Here is a 22,440-nt window from a genome sequence, read left to right as displayed (position 1 = left end):
GTGTGTGTGTGTGTGTGTGTGTGTGTGTGTGTGTGTGTGTGTGTGTGTGTGTGTGTGTGTGTGTGTGTGTGTGTGTGTGTGTGTGTGTGTGTGTGTGTGTGTGTGCGTGCGTGCATGTGTGTGTGTTGGCAGTAAGTACGTTAGGTCACATGACCCACCATTAACACAGTTCATTATGTATAAAGGTTATAAGCAGTTATGACACCTTTATGTCAAATAGTTAAAACATGCCACACACACAACGTGTGATGTAAAGTCCTATTTCCTATATAGTGCTCTACTTTAGGCCAGAGTCCTATTCCCTATATAGTGCACTACTTTAGGCCAGAGTCCTATTCCCTATATAGTGCACTACTTTAGGCCAGAGTCCTATTCCCTATATAGTGCACTACTTTAGGCCAGAGCTTCATAGGGGTGCTTTATAGGTTTCCAGCCAGGAGAAGTGCACTACATAAGGAATAGGGAAACATTGCAGATTGACTGACACTGTATCTTTGGCATGGGAATACAGTCCTTTATAACAGCATTCATATATCTCAGTAGGCCTCTCACTGTGTCAACTCTGTTCCTAGGAGCTGTGTGAGGTTATAACTGTTCAGAGACGCTGTATAGGAGACCTCTCACTGTGTCAACTCTGTTCCTAGGAGCTGTGTGAGGTTATAACTGTTCGGAGACGCTGTATAGGAGACCTCTCACTGTGTCAACTCTGTTCCTAGGAGCTGTGTGAGTTTATAACTGTTCAGAGACGCTGTATAGGAGACCACAGGTGCTGAAGTGTTCGTAGTGTTCATTTCCAGATGTTGAACCTCCAGCTCCGAGGCTTGTTGGTGGGTGTGATTGTTCTCTTAGGTCTCCAGACTTGTATCAGACCCCCAGATCTCCTCCAACGCAGCTGTTTCAGTCTCTCAGAAGCTTCTGTTTATTTAGTCCTTTAATAACATACTTACGAACAACAACCACAACAATATCCCATTAGTCAGCGGAGTTTGACGTTCTCTCTTTATCTTTCTTAGCGCTCACACAAACGTCACTAAAGCTGTCTCGCTCTGTTTCCTCTCTCTCTCCATCTCTCTCTGTCTCCCCATAGGTCCGTGAGATGTCTCATCAATCCTCATTGGCTGGTGATTTATTCCAGAGTTCCAAACCCATGTCCTACCCGGAGAAGCAGCTATTTGCGATAGCAACCCTGGGGGTCAGGGTCGGAGTATTTCTCAGCCCATGTGGGTAGTGACCTGTGAAGCCCCTCCCCCTGACTGGCTGCCAGCCATTCCCAGCGTCCGAGAGTCAAACAGGAAGTTGGCCTGCTGGCCTCCACTGAGCATGCCCAGACTGTCCGCCAGGGTTCCGCTGGGTGAGGAGCCGAGAAAAGGGTTCTGATTGGCTGCAGCGGCAGAAGCAGCCGCCATCTTGTCTGGGCTGGCAATGAGGCGGGGGGAGGGGGGGAAGGCGTAACCGTAGAGACCGTAAGGGGGGGAGTGGAGGCGGAGACTTCCATAACCCTGGTGGGCAGGGTTTTGTAGATAGCCAATCTGAGAAGGAGGGAGGGACATAGAGCAGAATCCTTCGCTGTCATAAGCTGACGGTCCTCGCGACGACGTAGGAGAGGGGAAAGGCTCGGGGAGGTTACTGTAGCGATGTAGGGGTGTGTGTGTCGGCCGGCTGCAGCTGTAGTCCGGGGGAGAGAGAGGCCACACCTGGAAGGGGGAGGAGCAAGGAGAGGAGGAGAGCAGGTGAGGCGATCCAACACCTCCATGGGGCCCCGGGGCTCCTGCAGAGTGACAGACACAGAGTAACATCAAAAAACTAAACTAATCAGTTCCATTTTACATTGACCTTTTATTCATTTAACAAACACTCTAATGCAGACCAACTTCCAGTCAACTAAGGTGATAGTCAGTCGGTACAACTAAGACCACATATCACAGTCAGTACAACTAAGACCACATATCACAGTCAGTACAACTAAGACCCAATATCACAGTCAGTACAACTAAGACCACATATCACAGTCATAGTCAGTACAACTAAGATCACATATCACAGTCATAGTCAGTACAACTAAGACCACATATCGCAGTCAGTCAGTACAACTAAGACCACATATCACAGTTATAGTCAGTACAACTAAGTCCACAAATCACAGTCAGTACAACTAAGACCACATATCACAGTCAGAGTCAGTACTACTAAGACCACATATCACAGTCATAGTCAGCACAACTAAGACCACATATCACAGTCAGTACAACTAAGACCACATATCACAGTCATAGTCAGTACAACTAAGACCACATATCACAGTCATAGTCAGCACAACTAAGACCACATATCACAGTCATAGTCAGTACAACTAAGACCACATATCACAGTCATAGTCAGCACAACTAAGACCACATATCACAGTTAAGGTCAGTACAACTAAGACCACATATCACAGTCAGTACAACTAAGACCACATATCACAGTCATAGTCAGTACAACTAAGACCACATATCACAGTTATAGTCAGTACAACTAAGACCACATTTCACAGTTAAGGTCAGTACAACTAAGACCACATATCACAGTCAGTGCAACTAAGACCACATATCACAGTCATAGTCAGTACAACTAAGACCACATATCACAGTCAGTCAGTACAACTAAGACCACATATCACAGTTAAGGTCAGTACAACTAAGACCACATATCACAGTCAGTGCAACTAAGACCACATATCACAGTCATAGTCAGTACTACTAAGACCACATATCACAGTTAAGGTCAGTACAACTAAGACCACATATCACAGTCATAGTCAGTACAACTAAGACCACATATCACAGTCATAGTCAGTACTACTAAGACCACATATCACAGTTAAGGTCAGTACAACTAAGACCACATATCACAGTCAGTACAACTAAGACCACATATCACAGTCATAGTCAGTACAACTAAGACCACATATCACAGTCATAGTCAGCACAACTAAGACCACATATCACAGTTAAGGTCAGTACAACTAAGACCACATATCACAGTCATAGTCAGTACAACTAAGACCACATATCACAGTTATAGTCAGTACAACTAAGACCACATATCACAGTCATAGTCAGTACAACTAAGACCACATATCACAGTTATAGTCAGTACAACTAAGACCACATATCACAGTTAAGGTCAGTACAACTAAGACAACATATCACAGTTAAGGTCAGTAAGACTAGTACAACAGAAAGGCCAGTCCAACAGTGAGACGAGAAATACAGTAAGACAACATCAAGATGAGTAGAACTGTAAGACAAGAGTAAAACCAGTTCAACATTAGGTTCAGTACAAAAGTAAGACCTGTACAACAATAAGATAACAGTAAGACCCGTACAACAGCAAGACCAGTACAACAGCAAGACAACAATAAGACCAGTACAACAGTCAGACCAGTACAACAGTAAGACCAGTACAACAGTAAGACCAGTACAACAGTCAGACCAGTACAACAGTAAGACAACGATAAGACAAGTACAATAATAAGACCAGTACAACAGTAAGACCAGTACAACAGTCAGACCAGTACAACAATAAGACCAGTACAACAGTAAGACCAGTACAATAATAAGACCAGTACAACAGTAAAGCCAGTACAACAGTAAGACAACAGTAAAACCAGTACAACAGTAAGATCAGTACAACAGCAAAACCAGTACAACAGTCAGACAACAGTAAGACCAGTACAACAGTAAGACAACAGTAAGAACAGTACAACAGTAAGATCAGTACAACAGAAAGACCAGTACAACAGTAAGACAACAGTAACACCAGTACAACAGTCAGACAACAGTAAGACCAGTACAATAGTAAGACAACAGTAAGAACAGTACAACAGTAAGATCCGTACAACAGACAGATCAGTACAACAATAAGACCAGTACAACAGTAACACCAGTACAACAGTAAGACCAGTACAACAGTAAGACAACAGTAACACCAGTACAACAGACAGATCAGTACAACAATAAGACCAGTACAACAGTAACACCAGTACAACAGTAAGACCAGTACAACAGTAAGACAACAGTAACACCAGTACAACAGTCAGACAACAGTAAGACCAGTACAACAGTAAGACAACAGTAAGAACAGTACAACAGTAAGATCAGTACAACAGACAGATCAGTACAACAATAAGACCAGTACAACAGTAACACCAGTACAACAGTAAGACCAGTACAACAGTAAGACAACAGTAAGACCAGTACAACAGTCAGACCAGTATAATAGGAAGAACAGTACAACAGTGAGACCAGTACAACAGTAAGACCAGTACAACAGGAAGAACAGTACAACAGTAAGACCAGTACAACAGGAAGAACAGTACAACAGTCAGACCAGCAAAATAGTAAGACCAGTACAACAGTAACACCAGTACAACAGTAAGACCAGTACAACAGTAAGACAACAGTAAGACCAGTACAACAGTCAGACCAGTACAACGGAAAGAACAGTACAACAGTAAGACAACAGTAACACCAGTACAACAGTCAGACAACAGTAAGACCAGTACAACAGTAATACAACAGTAAGAACAGTACAACAGTCAGACCCGTACAACAGTAAGACAACAGTAACACCAGAACAACAGTAGGACAACAGTCAGACCAGTACAACAGTCAGACCAGTACAATAGGAAGAACAGTACAACAGTGAGACCAGTACAACAGCAAGACCAGTACAACAACAAGACCAGTACAACAGGAAGAACAGTATAACAGTAAGACCAGTACAACAGGAAGAACAGTACAACAGTCAGACCAGCAAAATAGTAAGACCAGTACAGCAGTAAGACCAGTACAACAGCAAGACCAGTACAACAGTCAGACCAGTACAACAGCAAGACTGGTACAACAGTCAGACCAGTACAACAATAGACCAGTACAACAGTAAGACAACAGTCAGACCAATACAACAGTAAGACCAGTACAACAATAGACCAGTACAACAGTAAGACAACAGTCAGACCAGTACAACAGTAAGACCAGTACAACAGTAAGACAACAGTCAGACCAGTACAACAGTCAGACCAGTACAACAGCAAGACTGGTACAACAGTCAGACCAGTACAACAATAGACCAGTAAAACAGTCAGACAACAGTAAGACCAGTACAACAGTAATACAACAGTAAGAACAGTACAACAGTCAGACCCGTACAACAGTAAGACAACAGTAACACCAGTACAACAGTAGGACAACAGTCAGACCAGTACAACAGTCAGACCAGTACAATAGGAAGAACAGTACAACAGTGAGACCAGTACAACAGCAAGACCAGTACAACAACAAGACCAGTACAACAGGAAGAACAGTACAACAGTAAGACCAGTACAACAGGAAGAACAGTACAACAGTCAGACCAGCAAAATAGTAAGACCAGTACAACAGTAAGACCAGTACAACAGCAAGACCAGTACAACAGTCAGACCAGTACAACAGCAAGACTGGTACAACAGTCAGATCAGTACAACAATAGACCAGTACAACAGTAAGACAACAGTCAGACCAGTACAACAATAGACCAGTACAACAGTAAGACAACAGTCAGACCAGTACAACAGTAAGACCAGTACAACAATAGACCAGTACAACAGTAAGACAACAGTCAGACCAGTACAACGGTAAGACCAGTACAACAGTAAGACAACAGTCAGACCAGTACAACAGTCAGACCAGTTCAACAGCAAGACTGGTACAACAGTCAGACCAGTACAACAATAGACCAGTACAACAGTAAGACAACAGTCAGACCAGTACAACAGTAAGACCAGTACAACAGTAAGACCAGTACAACAGTAAGACAACAGTCAGACCAGTACAACAGTAAGACCAGCACAATAGTAAAACCAGTACAACAGTCAGACCAGTACAACAATAGACCAGTACAACAGTAAGACAACAGTCAGACCAGTACAACAGTAAGACCAGTACAACAGTAAGACCAGTACAACAGTAAGACAACAGTCAGACCAGTACAACAGTAAGACCAGCACAATAGTAACACCAGTACAACAGTCAGAGCAGTACAACATTAAGACCAGTACAACAGTAAGACAACAGTCAGACCAGAACAACAGTCAGACCAGTAAAACAGTTAGACAAATACAACAGTCAGACCACTAACAAGAGGAAGTTGTTAATATTTTTTTGTTACGTTAGGTTGGAGGATTCTTGTTTCAATAGAGGTTTTAAGAAACCGTGTCTTACCTTGCTTAATTCCAGAGATGTCTTCAAATGTCAGGGATCTTAGAGACGGACGCCAGAAAGCGTAGGATTCTACTAGAGCCTCCAGACCCATCCTGGAACACACAGTTAAATACTGTATATTATACAATAAGTTATACTGTTTATTAAACACACAGTTACAGACTGTATATTATACACACAGTTATATACAGTAAATTATACACACAGTTGCATAATGTAATCTATACACACAGTAATATATACTGTATATTATACACACAGTTACATACTGTATATTATACACACAGTAATATATACTGTATATTATACACACAGTTACATACTGTATACTATACACACAGTAATATATACTGTATATTATACACACAGTTACATACTGTATACTATACACACAGTAATATATACTGTATATTATACACACAGTTACATACTGTATATTATTCACACAGTAATATACAGTAAATCATACACACAGTTACATAATGTCTTCTATACACACAGTAATATATACTGTATATTATGCACACAGTTATATACTGTATATTATACAATAAGTTATACTGTATATTAAACATACTGTAAATTATACACGCAGTTACATACTGTATATTACACACACAGTTATTTACTGTATATTATACACACAGTTACATACTGTATATTAGGCACACAGTAATGCTCTATATTATACAATAATGTATACTGTATATTATTCACACAGTTACATACTGCATATTATACATACAGTTATATACTGTATATTATACAATAAGTAATACTGTATATTATACACACGGTTACATACTGTATATTATACATACAGTTATGCTGTATATTATACACACAGTAATATACTGTATATTATACACAGTTATATAGTGTATATTATACAATAAATTATACTGTATATTAAACACACAGTTACATACTGTATATTAAACACAGTCATACTGTATATTAAACACACAGTTACATACTGTATATTATACACACAGTTATACTGTATATTATACACACAGTAATATACTGTATATTATACACACAGTTATATACTGTATATTAAACACAGTTATACAGTATATTAAACACACAGTTACATACTGTATATTATACACACAGTTATACTGTATATTATACACACAGTTATACTGTTTATTATACACACAGTTACATACTGTATATAATATGCTACACCTGTCAGGTGGGTGGATTATCTGTCAGGTGGATGGATTATCTGTCAAGTGGGTGGATTATCTGTTAGGTGGATGGATTATCTGTCAAGTGGGTGGATTATCTGTTAGGTGGATGGATTATCTGTTAGGAGGGTGGATTGTCTGTTAGGTGGGTGGATTATCTGTTAGGTGGGTGGATTATCTGTCAGGTGGGTGGATTATCTGTTAGGTGGGTGGATTATCTATCAAGTGGGTGGATTATCTGTCAAGTGGATGGATTATCTGTCAGGTGGGTGGATTATCTGTCAGGTGGATGGATTATCTGTCAAGTGGGTGGATTATCTGTCAAATGGATGGACTATCTGTCAGGTGGGTGGATTTCTGTCAGGTGGGTGGATTATCTGTTAGGTGGGTGGATTATCTGTCAAGTGGATGGATTATCTGTTAGGTGGGTGGATTATCTGTTAGGTGGATGTATTATCTGTTAGGTGGATGGATTATCTGTTAGGTGGATGGATTATCTGTTAGGTGGGTGGATTATTTTGGCAAATGAGAAATGCTGTCCAACAGGGATATAACATCTGTTCACAACATATGAGAGAAAAACGTTTTTTGTGTGTATGGAACATTTCTGGGATCTTTTATTTCAGCTCATTAAACATGAGACCAAAACTTTACATGGTGGGTTGATATTTTAGTTCAGTATATATTATACACACACACACACACACACACACACACACACACACACACACACACACACACACACACACACACACACACACACGCACACGCACACGCACACACACACACACTACACAAAGATACACTACATGACCAAATGTATATGGAGACCTGCTTATCGATAATCTCATTCCAAAATCATGGGTATTAATATGGAGTTGATCCCCCCTTTGCTGCTATAACAGCCTCCGCTATTCTGGGAAGGCTTTCCACTAGATGTTGGAACGTTGCTGTGGGGACTTGCTTCCATTCAGCCACAAGAGTATTAGTGAGGTCGGGCACTGATGCTGGCTCACAGTTGGTGTTCCAATTCATCCCAAATGTGTTCGATGGGGTTGAGGTCAGGGCTCTGTGCAGACCAGTCCAGTCATGTTCTTCCACACCGATCTTGAAAAAACATTTCTGTAAGGTCCTCGCTTTGTACACAGGGGCATTGTCATGATGAAACAGGAAAGGGTCTTCCCCGAACTGTTGCCACAGATTTGGAAGCATAGAATCGTCTAGAATGTCATTGTATGCTGTAGAATTAAGATTTCCCTTCACTGGAACTAAGGGGCCTAGCCAGAACCATGAAAAGAAGCCCCAGACCATTATTTTTCCTCCACCAAACTTCAGGCAGGTAGGGTTGTCTTGGCCAGATTCGTCTTTTGGACTCCCAGATGGAGAAGCGTGATTCCTCACTCTAGAGAACGCATTTCCTCTGCTCCAGAGTCCAATGGTGGTGATCTTTACACCTCTCCAGCCGATGCTTGGCATTGTGCATGGTGATCTTAGGCTTGGAACCCAATTTCATGAAGCTCCGAACAAACAGTTCTTGTGCTGACGTTGCTTCCAGAGGCAGTTTGGAACTCAGTAGTGAGTGTTGCAACCGAGGACAGACGGTTTTTACGTGCTACGTGCTTCAGCACACGGTGGTCCCGTTCTGTGAGCTTGTGTGGCCTACCACTTCACGGCTGAGCCGTTGTTGCTCCTAGACGTTTCCACTTCACAAAAACACTGCGTACAGTTGACTGGGGCAGCTCTAGCAGGGCAGTAATTTGACGAACTGACTTGTTGAAAAGGTGTGTGGATGAACGGGTGTGGATGAAATAGACGAATCCACTCATTTGAAGGGTTATCCACATACTTTTGGCTATGTAGTGTATATCTAATATTATAAACTGGGTGTTTCAGGACCGGGAATACTGATTGGCTGACAAAACATGTATTTTTACAACTCTAATTACGTAAGTAACCAGTTTATAATAGCAATAAGGCACATTAGGGGTTTGTGATATATGCCCAATATAACACAGCTAAGAGCTGTATCCAGGCACTCCGCATTGCGTTGTGCATAAGAACAGATATACAGTATCTTCACAAACTAAGCAGTTTTCATATTCTTTTGACACTCATTTCAAATGAAATATATCTAAAAATGTTAAAAACACTCAACCATATTTGGATATGTTAGAAGTGTGTTTTTATGTAAACATATTTGTTGTTTTAATGCTGCTAATGTTGTTTATATTAATATTCCTGTAGCTTTATGAGAATGTGATGTTATATGATGGTGTTATAAATATAATGGTTTAAATATGATTTTGTTGGGAGGGGGGCAATTATTATTATGGATTTAAAAAATGTCTCTCTCTCTGAACGTCTCTGAATGTCTAAAACCTGATAGAAAATACAATGAAAGCCTACTGTTAAAGGAAACCAGGTTTTGGTCAAGTTCTTGGTGCTGTTGAAATTAAGAAGGGCCCCTGGACCAGTGGAAACGAAATGGCCGCATTACATGAAACATCTACAACCATATTCTACAGTGGGTATGGGGTTCTTTTCTGCTCGTGCATTCACTTTGCGATGCCAAACCCACTGGTGTGCGTGGCAAAATAACTCTATTTTCATGTCATCCAACAAATGTAAACGCCTGTAGTTTGCTAAACGGCATTGGAGCTTGGATTGGAACCGGTGCTTTGGTCAGATGACACGAAAATAGAGCTCTTTGGCCACGCACACCAGTGGTTGGTTTGGCATCGAAATGAGAAGGCATGAGCAGAAAATAACCCAATACCTACTGTAAAATGTGGACCTGTGATGTAATGCGGCTATTCCACTGGTCCCGGGGCCCTTGTTAAGGTCAATGGCTTCAAGAACTTTACCCGGTAACAGGAGATTTTAACCAAAAACCTGGTTTCCTCTGCCAGGAGGCTGAAACTTGGACGCAAGTGGATCTTCCTGCAAGACAGTAACCCCAAGCAGACATCAAAATCCATAAGGAAATTGTTAATTGGCCACAAAATCAACATTTTGCAGAGGCCATCTCAGTCTCCGGACTTGAAACCCATTAAACAGCTATGGTTTAAATTGAAAAGGTCAGTCCATAAGCCAAAGACAAAGGATATCAAGGATCTGGAAGGAGTCTGTATAGAGGAATGGTCTAAGATCCCTCCCAATGTGTCCTCCAACTCATAAAACATTTTATAACAAGTCTCAGCGTCGTTATCCTCAAGGTGAGGTATTGAAAGAAACCAGTGGTGTTAATAATTTTAACCCCTACCTTTTTTTTAAATTGTTTTTCTTTTACTTTGTCTCTTTCTCTGAGCATTTGTATTAGCATATAATTATATAATTTCACAATTTGTTGGGCCATTCAACATAGCTCAGTATTTGTGTTATTTATTTTATACACTTATTTTGCTCATCTTTATCAAGGGCGTCAATAATTATGGACCTCGCTGTATATACACAGTACCAGTCAAAAGTTTGGATCACACTCATTCAAGGGTATTTCTTTATTTTTACTATTTTCTACATTGTAGAATAATAGTGAAGACATCAGAACTGTAAAATAACACATATGGAATCATGTAGTAACCAAAAAAGTGTTAAACAAACCTAAACATATTTTAGATTCTTCAAAGTAGCCACCCTTTTCCTTGATGACAGCTTTGCACACTATTGGCATTATCTCAACCAGCTTCACCTAGAATGCTTTTCCAACCCTCTTGAAGGAGTTCCCACATATGCTGAGCACTTGTTGGCTGCTTTTTCTTCACTCTGCGGTCCAACTCATCCCAAACCATCTCAATTGGGTTGAGGTGGGGTGATTGTGGAGGCCAGGTCATCTGATGCAGCACTCCATCACTTTCCTTCTTGGTCAAATAGTCCTTACACAGCCTGGAGGTGTGTTGGGTCATTGTCCTGTTGAAAAACAAATCATAGTCCCACTAAGCGCAAACCAGATGGGATGATGTATCGCTGCAGAATGCTGTGGTAGCCATGCTGGTTAAGTGTGCCTTGAATTCGAAATAAATCACTGACAGTGTAACCAGCAAAGCACCATTACACCACCACCTCCATGCTTCACAGTGGGAACCACACATGCGGAGATCATCCGCATGTGTGGTCAAAAAGACACAGTGGTTGGAACCAAATATCTAAAATGTGGATTCACCAGACCAAAGGAATGATTTCCTCTGGTCTAATGTCCATTGCTCGTATTTCTTGCCCCAAGCAAGTCTCCTCTTCTTATTGGTGTCCTTTAGTAGTGGTTTCTTTGCAGCAAATTGACCCTGAAGGTCTGATTCACACAGTCTCCTCTGAACAGTTGATGTTGAGATGTGTCTGTTACTTGAACTCTGTGAAGCATTTACATATTAGCAGTAACTCAAATTAACTTATCCTCTGCATCAGAGGTAACTCTGGGTCTCATGAGAGTCAGTTTCATCATAGCTCGATGTTTCTTGCGACTGCATTTGAAGAAACTTTCAAAGTTCTTGAAATGATCTATATTGATTGACCTTCATGTCTTAAAGTAATGATGGACTGTCATTTCTCTTTGCTTATTTGAGCTGTTCTTACCATAATATGGACTTGTCTTTTACCAATTAGGGCTATCTTCTGTATACCACCCCTACCTTGTCACAACACAACTGATTGGCTCAAACACATTAAGAAAGAAAGAAATTCCACAAATGAACCTTCAACAAGGCACACTTGTTAATAGAAATACATTCTAGGTGACTACCTAATGAAGCTGGCTGAGAGAATGAAAATAGTGTGCAAAGCTGTCCTCAAGGCAAAGGGTGGCTACTTTGAAGAATCTCAAATATAAAACATATTCTGATTTGTTTACAATATAGAAAACAGTAAAAAGAAAGAAAGAAAGAAAGAAAGAAAGAAAGAAAGAAAGAAAGAAAGAAAGAAAGAAAGAAAGAAAGAAAGAAAGAAAGAAAGAAAGAAAGAAGAAAATCCCTGGAATGAGTAGGTGTCTCCAAACTTTTGACTGGTACAGTATATACACACAACCCATGCTCTGTCTCTGTAACTATCCAGTAATGTGTAGAGGAACTCACCGGTTTCTGCCTGAGTCTCTGAAGCCTTTAGCAAATGGGTTCCTGTCAATCTTCAACCTGGTGATCTGAAGACAACAACAACAACCACAACATCAGACCATCAACAACAACACAAGCAACACAACCATATTAGGATATTGTCAGATTCCCTCAAACATCAGTTACAAAAAGGATTGGTCTGGGAATTATCTGTACATCCTTCTCCTGTTTGTAAACTTTATAGTAGAGAAGGATTGGTCAGAAGAGACCTGTAGAGACCAGTAGAGACCAAAGGAGACCAGTAGAGACCAGAAAGTCCAGTAGAGACCAGTAGACCAAAAGAGACCAGTAAAGACCAGAAGAGACCAGCAGAGACCAGGAGACCAGTAGAGACCAAAATAGACCAGTAAGGGTTTTGAAGTTTAAAATAAATCCCAAAGTGCCATGGTAAAGGGTGTCAATTGATCTCAGTAGAGTACAAAAGTGACCAGCAGAGACCATTAGAGATCAGTAGAGGCCATTAGAGACCGGTTGAGACCAGTATAGATCAGAAGAGACCAGTAGAGACCAAAATGTCCACTGTGTGAGCTCCATCAGCCTCGTTCCACACTGCCCCTTAGAACCTTACAACTCTCTTGCCCTCTCCCTCTCTCTCTCTGAATTCAATTCAAAGGGGCTTTATTGGCATGGGAAACATATGTTTACATTGTGTGCTGTGTGTGTGTGCTGTGTTTTACATTTCTCTCTCTCTCTCTTTCCTCTCTCTCCCTCTCTCTCTTTCTTTCTTTCTTTCTTTCTTTCTCTTTCTCCCTCTTTCCCTCTCTCTCTATTTTCTTTCTTTCTCTTTCTCCCTCTTTCCTCTCTCTCTCTCTCTCTCTCTCTGTCCCTCTCCCTCGCCCTCTCTCTCTCTCTCTCTCTCTCTCTCTCTCTCTCTCTCTCTCTCTCTCTCTTTCTTTCTCTTTCTCTCTCTTTCCTCTCTCTCTCTCTCTGTCGCTCTCCCTCTGTCTCTCTCTCTGTCCCTCTCTCTGACCACCAAGGGGGATATTTAACAGTATGTTTCTCTTGTTCTTTCTACAGTCAAAGCCTGATCCCATGCCACTCCCTTTGCTGTGTTCTCTGAGCTGTATGACGACCGAAGGTTAGGTTAGGGTTGTTTGTTCGTTCTAGTACGGTCGTCTGAATGTTGTGTGAATGTTACCTGCTGGTTCTGGTGGGTGATGACAGTGTAGAGGGTAGTGGTTGTCTGAATATTATCTAAATGTTGTGTGAATGTTAGGTGATTATAGTTTAAACATTATATGGAGGTTACCTGTTGGTTCTGGTAGACAGTGAGGTGACAATGGTATAGAAGTTAGTGTATGGTTGTCTGAAAGACCCAGTGCAGTCGAAAACATGATGTTTCCCAGTGCAGTCGAAAACATGATGTTTCCCAGTGCAGTCAAAAACATGATGTTTCCCAGTGCAGTCAAAAACACGATGTTTCCCAGTGCAGTCAAAAACATGATGTTTCCCAGTGCAGTCAAAAACACGATGTTTCCCAGTGCAGTCAAAAACATGATGTTTCCCAGTGCAGTCAAAAACACGATGTTTCCCAGTGCAGTCAAAAACATGATGTTTCCCAGTGCAGTCAAAAACATGATGTTTCCCAGTGCAGTCAAAAACATGTTGTTTCCCAGTGCAGTCAAAAACACGTTGTTTCCCAGTGCAGTCAAAAACATGATGTTTCCCAGTGCAGTCAAAAACATGATGTTTCCCAGTGCAGTCAAAAACATGATGTTTCCCAGTGCAGTCAAAAACATGATGTTTCCCAGTGCAGTCGAAAACATGATGTTTCCCAGTGCAGTCAAAAACACGTTGTTTCCCAGTGCAGTCAAAAACATGATGTTTCCCAGTGCAGTCAAAAACATGATGTTTCCCAGTGCAGTCAAAAACACGATGTTTCCCAGTGCAGTCAAAAACATGATGTTTCCCAGTGCAGTCAAAAACATGTTGTTTCCCAGTGCAGTCAAAAACACGATGTTTCCCAGTGCAGTCAAAAACATGATGTTTCCCAGTGCAGTCAAAAACATGATGTTTCCCAGTGCAGTCAAAAACACGATGTTTCCCAGTGCAGTCAAAAACACGTTGTTGCCCAGTGCAGTCAAAAACATGATGTTTCCCAGTGCAGTCTGCCATGTGCCTGGTACAGTTGAAACTGGGTTTTATCCGTGAAGGGCTCACTTCTCCAGCGGACCAGTGGTCATCGAAAGTGAGCATTTGCCCACTGAAGTCAGTTACAACGCCGAATTGCAATCAGGTCAAGACCCTGGTGAGGATGACAAGCATGCAGATGAGCTTCCCTGAGACAATTTCTGACAGTTTGTGCAGAAATTCTTCAGTTGTGCAAACCCACAGTTTCATCAGCTGTCTGGGTGGCTCGTCTCAGACCATCCTGGAGGTGAAGACGCTGGACGTGGAGGCCCTAGGGTGGCATGGTTACACGTGTTCCGAGGTTGTGAGGCCGGCTAGACGTACTACGATTTTTTTTCAAACACAGTTGGAGGTGGCTTATGGTAGAGAAATTAACATTCAATTATCTGGCGACAGCTCCGGTGGATAATCCTGCAGTCAGCATGCCAATTGCATGCTCCATCAAAACTTGAGACATAGGTGGCCTTTTATTGCCCGCAGCACAAGGCACACCTGTGTAATGATCATGCTGTTTAAATGAGCTTCTTGGTGTGCCATACCTGTCAGGTAGATAGATTATCTTGGCAACGGAGAAATTCTCTCTAACAGGGATCTAACATTTCTGCACAAAATTTTTGAGAAATAATATTTTTGTGTGCATGGAAAATGTCTTTGTTCTTTTTCTCAGCTCATGAATCATGGGACCAACACTTTACATGTTGAGTTTATATTTATGTCTGTATTTATATTTTCACACTATGATGTTGGAATAATACTGCGAAGTTGTGAAAATTATGATAATGCCTTTTAGTGTAAGAGCTGTTTGAAAAGACTGCCTGAAATCTCCTCCTGTTTTAGGTGGGATGGAGTTTTTGCCAACCATGGTGACATCACCATGCAGTAAATTAGATATTAGACCAATAAGAAAGACAGTTACAAACCTCTCTGACAATAACAGCAAATGTTACGTTTCCCCTCCCCACTTAAACCCCTCCCAGGCAGTCCTAGCAAAATTCATGCTTCAGAAAATTGCTCTTTTCTAGGACTCTATTTTGTTTATTTTTACCATTTGAATTGAAAACAATCACAGTATGGTACCATGTTACCCAGAAAGGATTTGATATTGAGATAAAAATGGCTGCATTGGACCTTTAAGGCTCGGATATGGTTGTTTATACTTTAGAGGTTGTGTGAATGTTGTGTAAAGGTTACCTGTTGGTTCTGGTATGGCTGTGTGAATGTTGTGTAAAGGTTACCTGTTGGTTCTGGTATGGCTGTGCGAATGTTGTGTAAAGGTTACCTGCTGGTTCTGGTATAGCTGTGTGAATGTTGTGTAAAGGTTACCTGTTGGTTCTGGTATGGCTGTGTGAATGTTGTGTAAAGGTTACCTGTTGGTTCTGGTATGGCTGTGTGAATGTTGTGTAAAAAGGTTACCTGTTGGTTCTGGTATGGCTGTGTGAATGTTGTGTAAAGGTTACCTGTTGGTTCTGGTATGGCTGTGTGAATGTTGTGTAAAGGTTACCTGTTGGTTCTGGTATCGCTGTGTGAATGTTGTGTAAAGGTTACCTGTTGGTTCTGGTATGGCTGTGTAGAATGTTGTGTAAAGGTTACCTGTTGGTTCTGGTATGGCTGTGTGAATGTTGTGTAAAGGTTACCTGTTGGTTCTGGTATGGCTGTGTGAATGTTGTGTAAAGGTTACCTGTTGGTTCTGGTATGGTTGTGTGAATGTTTTGTAAAGGTTACCTGTTGGTTCTGGTATGCGGTGACAGTGGTGAAGGTGGTCTCTGGGAAGCTGAGTGTTCTGGTTCCGTCTCCCTGGGGAACGGCTCTAACATGAGACAGCTCCTCGCCACGCTCCTTATGAATCACATGCACACGTGGCTGGTACTTATGCATGGAGTGGAGAATGATCTGAACACACACACAGCACACACACAGCACCCACCCAGCACACACACAACACACAGAACACACACAACACACACCCAGCACACACACAGCACACACACAACACACACACAGCACACATACAGCACACACACAACACACACACAGCACACACACAACACACACCCAGCACACACACAGTACACACACAACACACACACAACACACACACACGGCACACACAAACACACACACACAGCACGCACACAGCACACATACGGCACACACACAACACACACACACAGCACGGTTAGGGCATCATTATACCGCAGAAGAACTACACAATTACACATGAATGGAATTACCTGCTATTCTCTCACATCATAAAACACAGACGCATACTTGCACATACACACTCACGTAGGCATGCACGTACACACACAGAAACACACACACACACACAGAAACACACACACACACAGACACAGAAACACACAAACAGTTCCTCTTGAACGGCCAATCACAGTTTAGTCCAGCCTGAGGGTTTCCGTCTGTTTATAGCTCACAGTTGACAATGATTTTTAAAATACTCCAATGAACTAAACGAAACTTCTGGGGAAAATGTGATCTATTTCCTCTGATAACAATCAAGACATGACCTCAATAAACACGATCCTTCCATTCAGAATATTTACAATTTCTGTCCTTTTATCAAACACAACATCTTCTGTATATCTAAAAGTAAACATGTTATAGAATATTAAACTTCAGGCACAATTTCAGATTCCTTCTTTTGAAATCCCCTTTCCTCAAGTTTTTCCAGTTTAAAGTCACTTCATACAAATAGCATTCTGATCAAGATTTACCAGTAGCTCATAAATCAATCAATCAGTCAACATATCCATCAATCAGTCAATATATCCATCATTCCATCCACCAAATGAAGTAGATTTAGTCCAAGTAATAATACAGTCATCATAATGTTGCGTGTTGCATATATAAAAATATATAATAAATAGGTAACTTACATGTCCCTGGTCATCCAGTTCGTTATTGGTCAGTTTGAGTTTGTCGAAGCTGATCACCTGACGCATCCACGTTTCACCGGAAGCCGGAGAGTCCGGGTGGATGTATACACGCGGCGGCACTGGGGAGTCCGCATTTCCCGCGACCATCCACTTGGAGCTGTGGTACACGTACCTGCACACACACATACACAGAGAAAAAGAGAAATAACATCAACACTGTGTTTTGTGTTCATTTTATTGGAGCATTTGTTATTTGACCGTCAGGACTGGGAGGTTTGCTGTCCAAAAGGCGTTTCTTCCCAAACCGCACAAGGACACATCGCTGACTGACAGACCGTTCCCAACCGCCATTTGTTCCGCTTTGTTCCCAGTTCACCAGACACAAACGATTACAACTTTAATAAACCTCTCAAGGTTTTTATGCTATAATATCAAAGAAACCAAGACGCCTTTCTAGCCTAGCATAGTTAATCTATATGTAAACGTTTGCAGAAATACCTGCAATAGTATAGGTTATCAGAAAGGGATTTTGCATAGGCTAATTCCTGACCTGTAGCAGCAGTATAATGTGTTGTCCACGGGGTTGTTATGCCTATATTAGTTGTATAGTTTAGGCCTATATAATAGTTATTTTGTGTTATATTCCTAACCTGTATCGTTTGTTGTCCACGGGGATAATGTCCATGGTAATGTAGTACAGCTGGTGGGGGTCCAGACCCGAGATCTTCACGCGCATAGCGGGGAACATCCGTCTGCACCGGGAGGTGAGAGAGACAAGAAATAGAGTCACATTAAAATACATAAAATATGTAGCTTACTAAATATTTCGATTAGTCGCCCTACACTCCCTGTGGAAAGAGATGCAACATAGTCAGTTTGGTCGTTTTTACAATTGTTCAGATTTATTTTTTTTCGTGCCATGAAATATTAATTTCTCACGCATTGATATAAATATCAGCACTTTAGCCTAATATATGATTATGCTTGGTAGACCTATAGGCTACGACAGAATTGGCGAAAATATAATTTCAACATTACAATAGTACCTTATAACATTATAATAAAACATTATTGTTATTATTATTATTATTATATTTAGTCAAAGGTGGTTTTGTGTAATTTTGCGTAAACTTTTCATAAACAATTCTGTTCACAGTATTTCCCTTCTTATTAAACAATTTTGTTTTGTTTCTGATCAATCCGGTTAAATCAAACAAATTGTGATTAGACGGTAAATCTTCTTTACATTTCTGTTAAGACACTTAATAATCCTTGCGTCATAACTGCAACATTGAAGGACCGGTTAATTTGAAACATGTTTAAATAAAAAATAATAACCCTTTTCCGTCACAGCAGAAAGCTCATGTAAAATATCTGCACATTGTTTAAAGTTCAAGACAAAGGCTTGTCGTCCTCTTCTTCATTGACTGTTTCTTTAGGCTCTGTGTTACCGTGTCGTTTCTCTCACCTGCCAGCCTTCGTGATTATCATCTCTGTACCGATCTCGTGAAACCGTTTCCACAGGTCGGAGCCCTGCAAGTCCACGCGCATCTCCTCTCCGGGAACCGTTACTGTTACCGGTGGCGCGCGCTGGGCTTGGGCCTCTGGGTGGGGGCTTTCCAACAGCACGTCACAGCTCTCCACTACGGAAAGACAGTTCGGGTCAGTCACGAGCAACACAGTCTTGTTTTAATGTAGTAGTTTGGTAAAGGCTAGTATCCTAGTACGGGCTAGTAGTGACTGCAGTGGGTCTAAAGTATAGTCGTGTGTGTGTGTGTGTGTGTGTGTGTGTGTGTGTGTGTGTGTGTGTGTGTGTGTGTGTGTGTGTGTGTGTGTGTGTGTGTGTGTGTGTGTGTGTGTGTGTGTTTAGGTGCGTGCGTGCGTGTGTGCGTGTGTGTCATTGCCCCATCAGTTATAATAATCATGGCTCTCTGTTCGTCGCCAAACGGGCCGTGTCTGTTCCGCTCCACTAGAGTCACAAGGCCTGACCAGCCCTGACTAGAGGTGTCCAGCCCTGACTAGACTGGACCAGACCTGACTAGACTGGACCAGACCTGACTAGACTGGAACAGACCTGACTAGACTGGACCAGCCCTGACTAGACTGGACCAGACCTGATTAGACTGGACCAGACCTGACTAGACTGGACTATTTGTGTTGCTGTCAAAATGGGTGTTCAGGCCGCAGACAATATAACAATATATGTTCTGTATTGGTCAGCCCACAACCAGACAGGCATAAATGTAAGAAACTATAGCGCTACGGTTAAATATTATTTTAGGACCATATTATCTCTCCTGTTATGTTATCATCTATTATCACGGTGAGGCCAAAGACAAATTACCATCCTTTGATTGACAATGAAATTATATTATATTTTATTTGAGTCAATTCTATGAATTGGCTATTATAACGTTTGTGTAATGGAAAGGTCTCCCAGCCTGTTAAATGAGATCTGACAATGGGACTCCCTGGATAAATAACGGTCAAATAGAAATACATATTATATTCATGTAGAATACAGTGATATATAATAAGAAGAAGTAATATATAAGGACTATAGAATCACAGTCAGCACAGTGCAACACCCAGGCTTAACCACACTGAAGAAAAACAGATACAGTAGTTTTGATTATATTTTTTCTTAATTTACAATAGAACAGTTTGTTGTGTTTCTGTATTTTTAACCCCGTTCATATAACGGCCCTCATCCGAGGCCATCTTCCTGCCGGTAATAGCTAATTGGCGTGTTTATGATTGTAACAAGACTCGTAAAGCGGCTGATTAGTCACGCGCACAGCCGTTCTATTTACTCGACCAATAACCGGATATTATATAATATCTCTACAATAGAGCGGCAAACATATCAGCCCCTCATTAATGTTTAAATCAGATACATTTTAATGCATGTTTCAAATGCTCTGTGTTTCTGAACCCAGATAATTATATTAGGCCCTTACTCTGTGCATTTGGTTCTGTAAATAATCTGTAATTATGTTCAAGTTTAGACTATATTTCTAACAGTATTTGTATTTATTGTTGTTATTATTATTAGGATATTTGTATAGCCTACTTGGTTATTGCAGGTAATCGATTTTATTTTTAATTCATTCTAGTGGTAATTTAGTTCATGTCAATCATTCGGTTCATACAATCATTGTCTTATTGTTGAGGCTATGCAGTAATAAACAACCACCACCCACAACAAAAACAACAACGAGCAATAAAAACAGGTCAACAAGAAAAACTAGATTAGATTTATCCGGCAAGTAACGGGATAGGCCTACATCAGTTTCGCCTGCGTATGAGTCGCTGTTAGAATAGTTGTAGCCTCATATGTAATTATTAAATGTTCCGTTTAGTGTGCATTTTTCTAGGGAGTGGTGGTGAATGTATTTTAAGTCGTCTTCGGTGTCACCACTCCATGGTAACAGTCTTTACTTACGCGAGCCGTCACTAACGCACTCTATCTCACTGCCCCGGTCGCTGGCGCGGTTGCACGCCCTCTCCTCTCTCTCCCCTCCGTTACTGGGCAGCTCCAACACCTCCGTGACCTCCTCGAGAAAGCACACCCTAGTGTCGTCCTCCCCGAGCTTCCGTCTCTTCTCCGACCCGATCAGAGCTTCCACCGAGAACGCGTGCGCCTTGACGCTCAGAGTGCACGGGGAGCGTCGCTTCTCTGCCATTCCACCAACCGTCCGACCAGGGAGAGGCGCAGGAAAGGAAATAAGGAAAAAGTCACTCTAAACAAAAGTGAAATGAAGTGAAAAGTTCACCCCAAGGGCCTCCACCGTAATAGCGGACGCTCCTCTCTCTCCTTGAGCTACGGCCCGTTCAGGACTGACTTTGGGGCACCGCACATACCGTCCTAGTGACCAAATACATACACACACTCTCTCTCTCTCTCTCTCTCTCTCTCTCTCTCTCTCTCTCTCTCTCTCTCTCTCTCTCTCTCTCTTTCTCTCTCTCTCCAACTGGACGCAGCTATGAGACGTTAGCTGCAAGTGAAATAGACCTTCTGATGTGTGTGAGCTGAGCGCATGCGGACCGCAGTGGCCCCAGTTTTAGAAAGTGTAAATAATCTGAGGGCTGTTGTAGGGCTGGGCTGTCAGCTGTCAATTATTCTGCCTCCCGTCCAATTGAGCCCTGATCTCACCGAAGTCCCACCTCCTCGAGCTGTCTGGTGTTAAATGGTGAAGGGGGCTCGTGAATGAATCATGGCCCCGGTGCAGAGCGCGTATTCTCACACCACCGCCCAACATGCTCTGCATGTTTTGTCAACCCCCCCGCAAGGGAGCCCCCTGAGGCAGACAGACACAATAACCACCGGACAGTGTTATTACACCTTAATATCCCTCTTCTAGAGAAACCAAATCAAATTGACTCAAATTGTATTTGTCACATTCAACAGGTGTAGACTTTACCATGAAATGCTTACTTCTGAGCCCTTTCTCAACGATGCAGAGTTAAGGTAGACTCAGCGAAATGATGTCGCCACTAGCAGCACGCATGTGCACAGGTTCCCGCCACAGTGTTACAGCATGGTAGTCAACTGGACCAGTATGCTGTTTACTTTCTGCGTGTGCATCATATCGCTGAGTCTACCTTTAAAAAGTAAGACAATTACCAACAACAACAAAAAAAGTAACACAATAAAATAGCAATAATGAGGCTGTACAGTACAGTAGTGGTACCGAGTCAATGTGCTGGGGTACAAGGTCGCTGTGGTAATATGCAGTGGTATAAAGTAACGAAGTAATGTAATACTTAGGGTCGTTTTTTGAGATATTTATATTTTTTGACAATGTTTACTTTTACTTCACCACATTCCTAAAGAAAATATGTACTTTTTACTCCCATACCTTTTCCCTGACACAAA

At 41.6% G+C, this 22,440-nt stretch overlaps 1 protein-coding gene across 2 annotated transcripts; it reads right to left on the bottom strand.

The window, feature by feature from the left end:
* Nucleotides 1–918: 918 nt before the first annotated feature.
* Nucleotides 919–21,480, bottom strand: LOC139414867 (T-box transcription factor 18). Of its 2 annotated transcripts, XM_071162454.1 has the most exons (8): nucleotides 21,007–21,480; nucleotides 19,030–19,204; nucleotides 18,212–18,313; nucleotides 17,562–17,733; nucleotides 16,390–16,557; nucleotides 12,499–12,563; nucleotides 6,243–6,334; nucleotides 919–1,768 (listed from the first exon to the last, which is right to left on the bottom strand). In XM_071162454.1, exons 1-8 carry the CDS (start codon nucleotides 21,245–21,247, stop codon nucleotides 1,212–1,214), a joined length of 1,572 nt encoding a protein of 523 aa, XP_071018555.1. In that variant the 5' UTR covers nucleotides 21,248–21,480; the 3' UTR covers nucleotides 919–1,211. The 2 variants fall into 2 exon arrangements, with proteins under 2 accessions (XP_071018555.1, XP_071018556.1); XM_071162455.1 differs by lacking the exon at nucleotides 18,212–18,313.
* Between the last annotated feature and the right edge of the window lie 960 nt (nucleotides 21,481–22,440).

The sequence above is a fragment of the Oncorhynchus clarkii genome, chromosome 8 (assembly GCF_045791955.1).
Source record: "Oncorhynchus clarkii lewisi isolate Uvic-CL-2024 chromosome 8, UVic_Ocla_1.0, whole genome shotgun sequence".
Classification (NCBI taxonomy): domain Eukaryota; kingdom Metazoa; phylum Chordata; class Actinopteri; order Salmoniformes; family Salmonidae; genus Oncorhynchus; species Oncorhynchus clarkii.
The sequence above is the reverse complement of the archived record's forward strand: the minus strand, read 5'-3'. Positions and strand labels throughout refer to the sequence as shown.

Excerpts from the sequence above, each read along its gene's own strand:
- LOC139414867 (XM_071162454.1), bottom strand. The coding sequence starts at position 21,247 with ATGGCAGAGAAGCGACGCTCCCCGTGCACTCTGAGCGTCAAGGCGCAC. Across the intron at positions 19,205-21,006 it reads GTGCGTTAGTGACGGCTCGC|TGGAGAGCTGTGACGTGCTG; the intron begins GTAAGTAAAGAC and ends GTCTTTCCGTAG. Across the intron at positions 6,335-12,498 it reads AGAGACTCAGGCAGAAACCG|GATGGGTCTGGAGGCTCTAG; the intron begins GTGAGTTCCTCT and ends TGTGTGTTCCAG.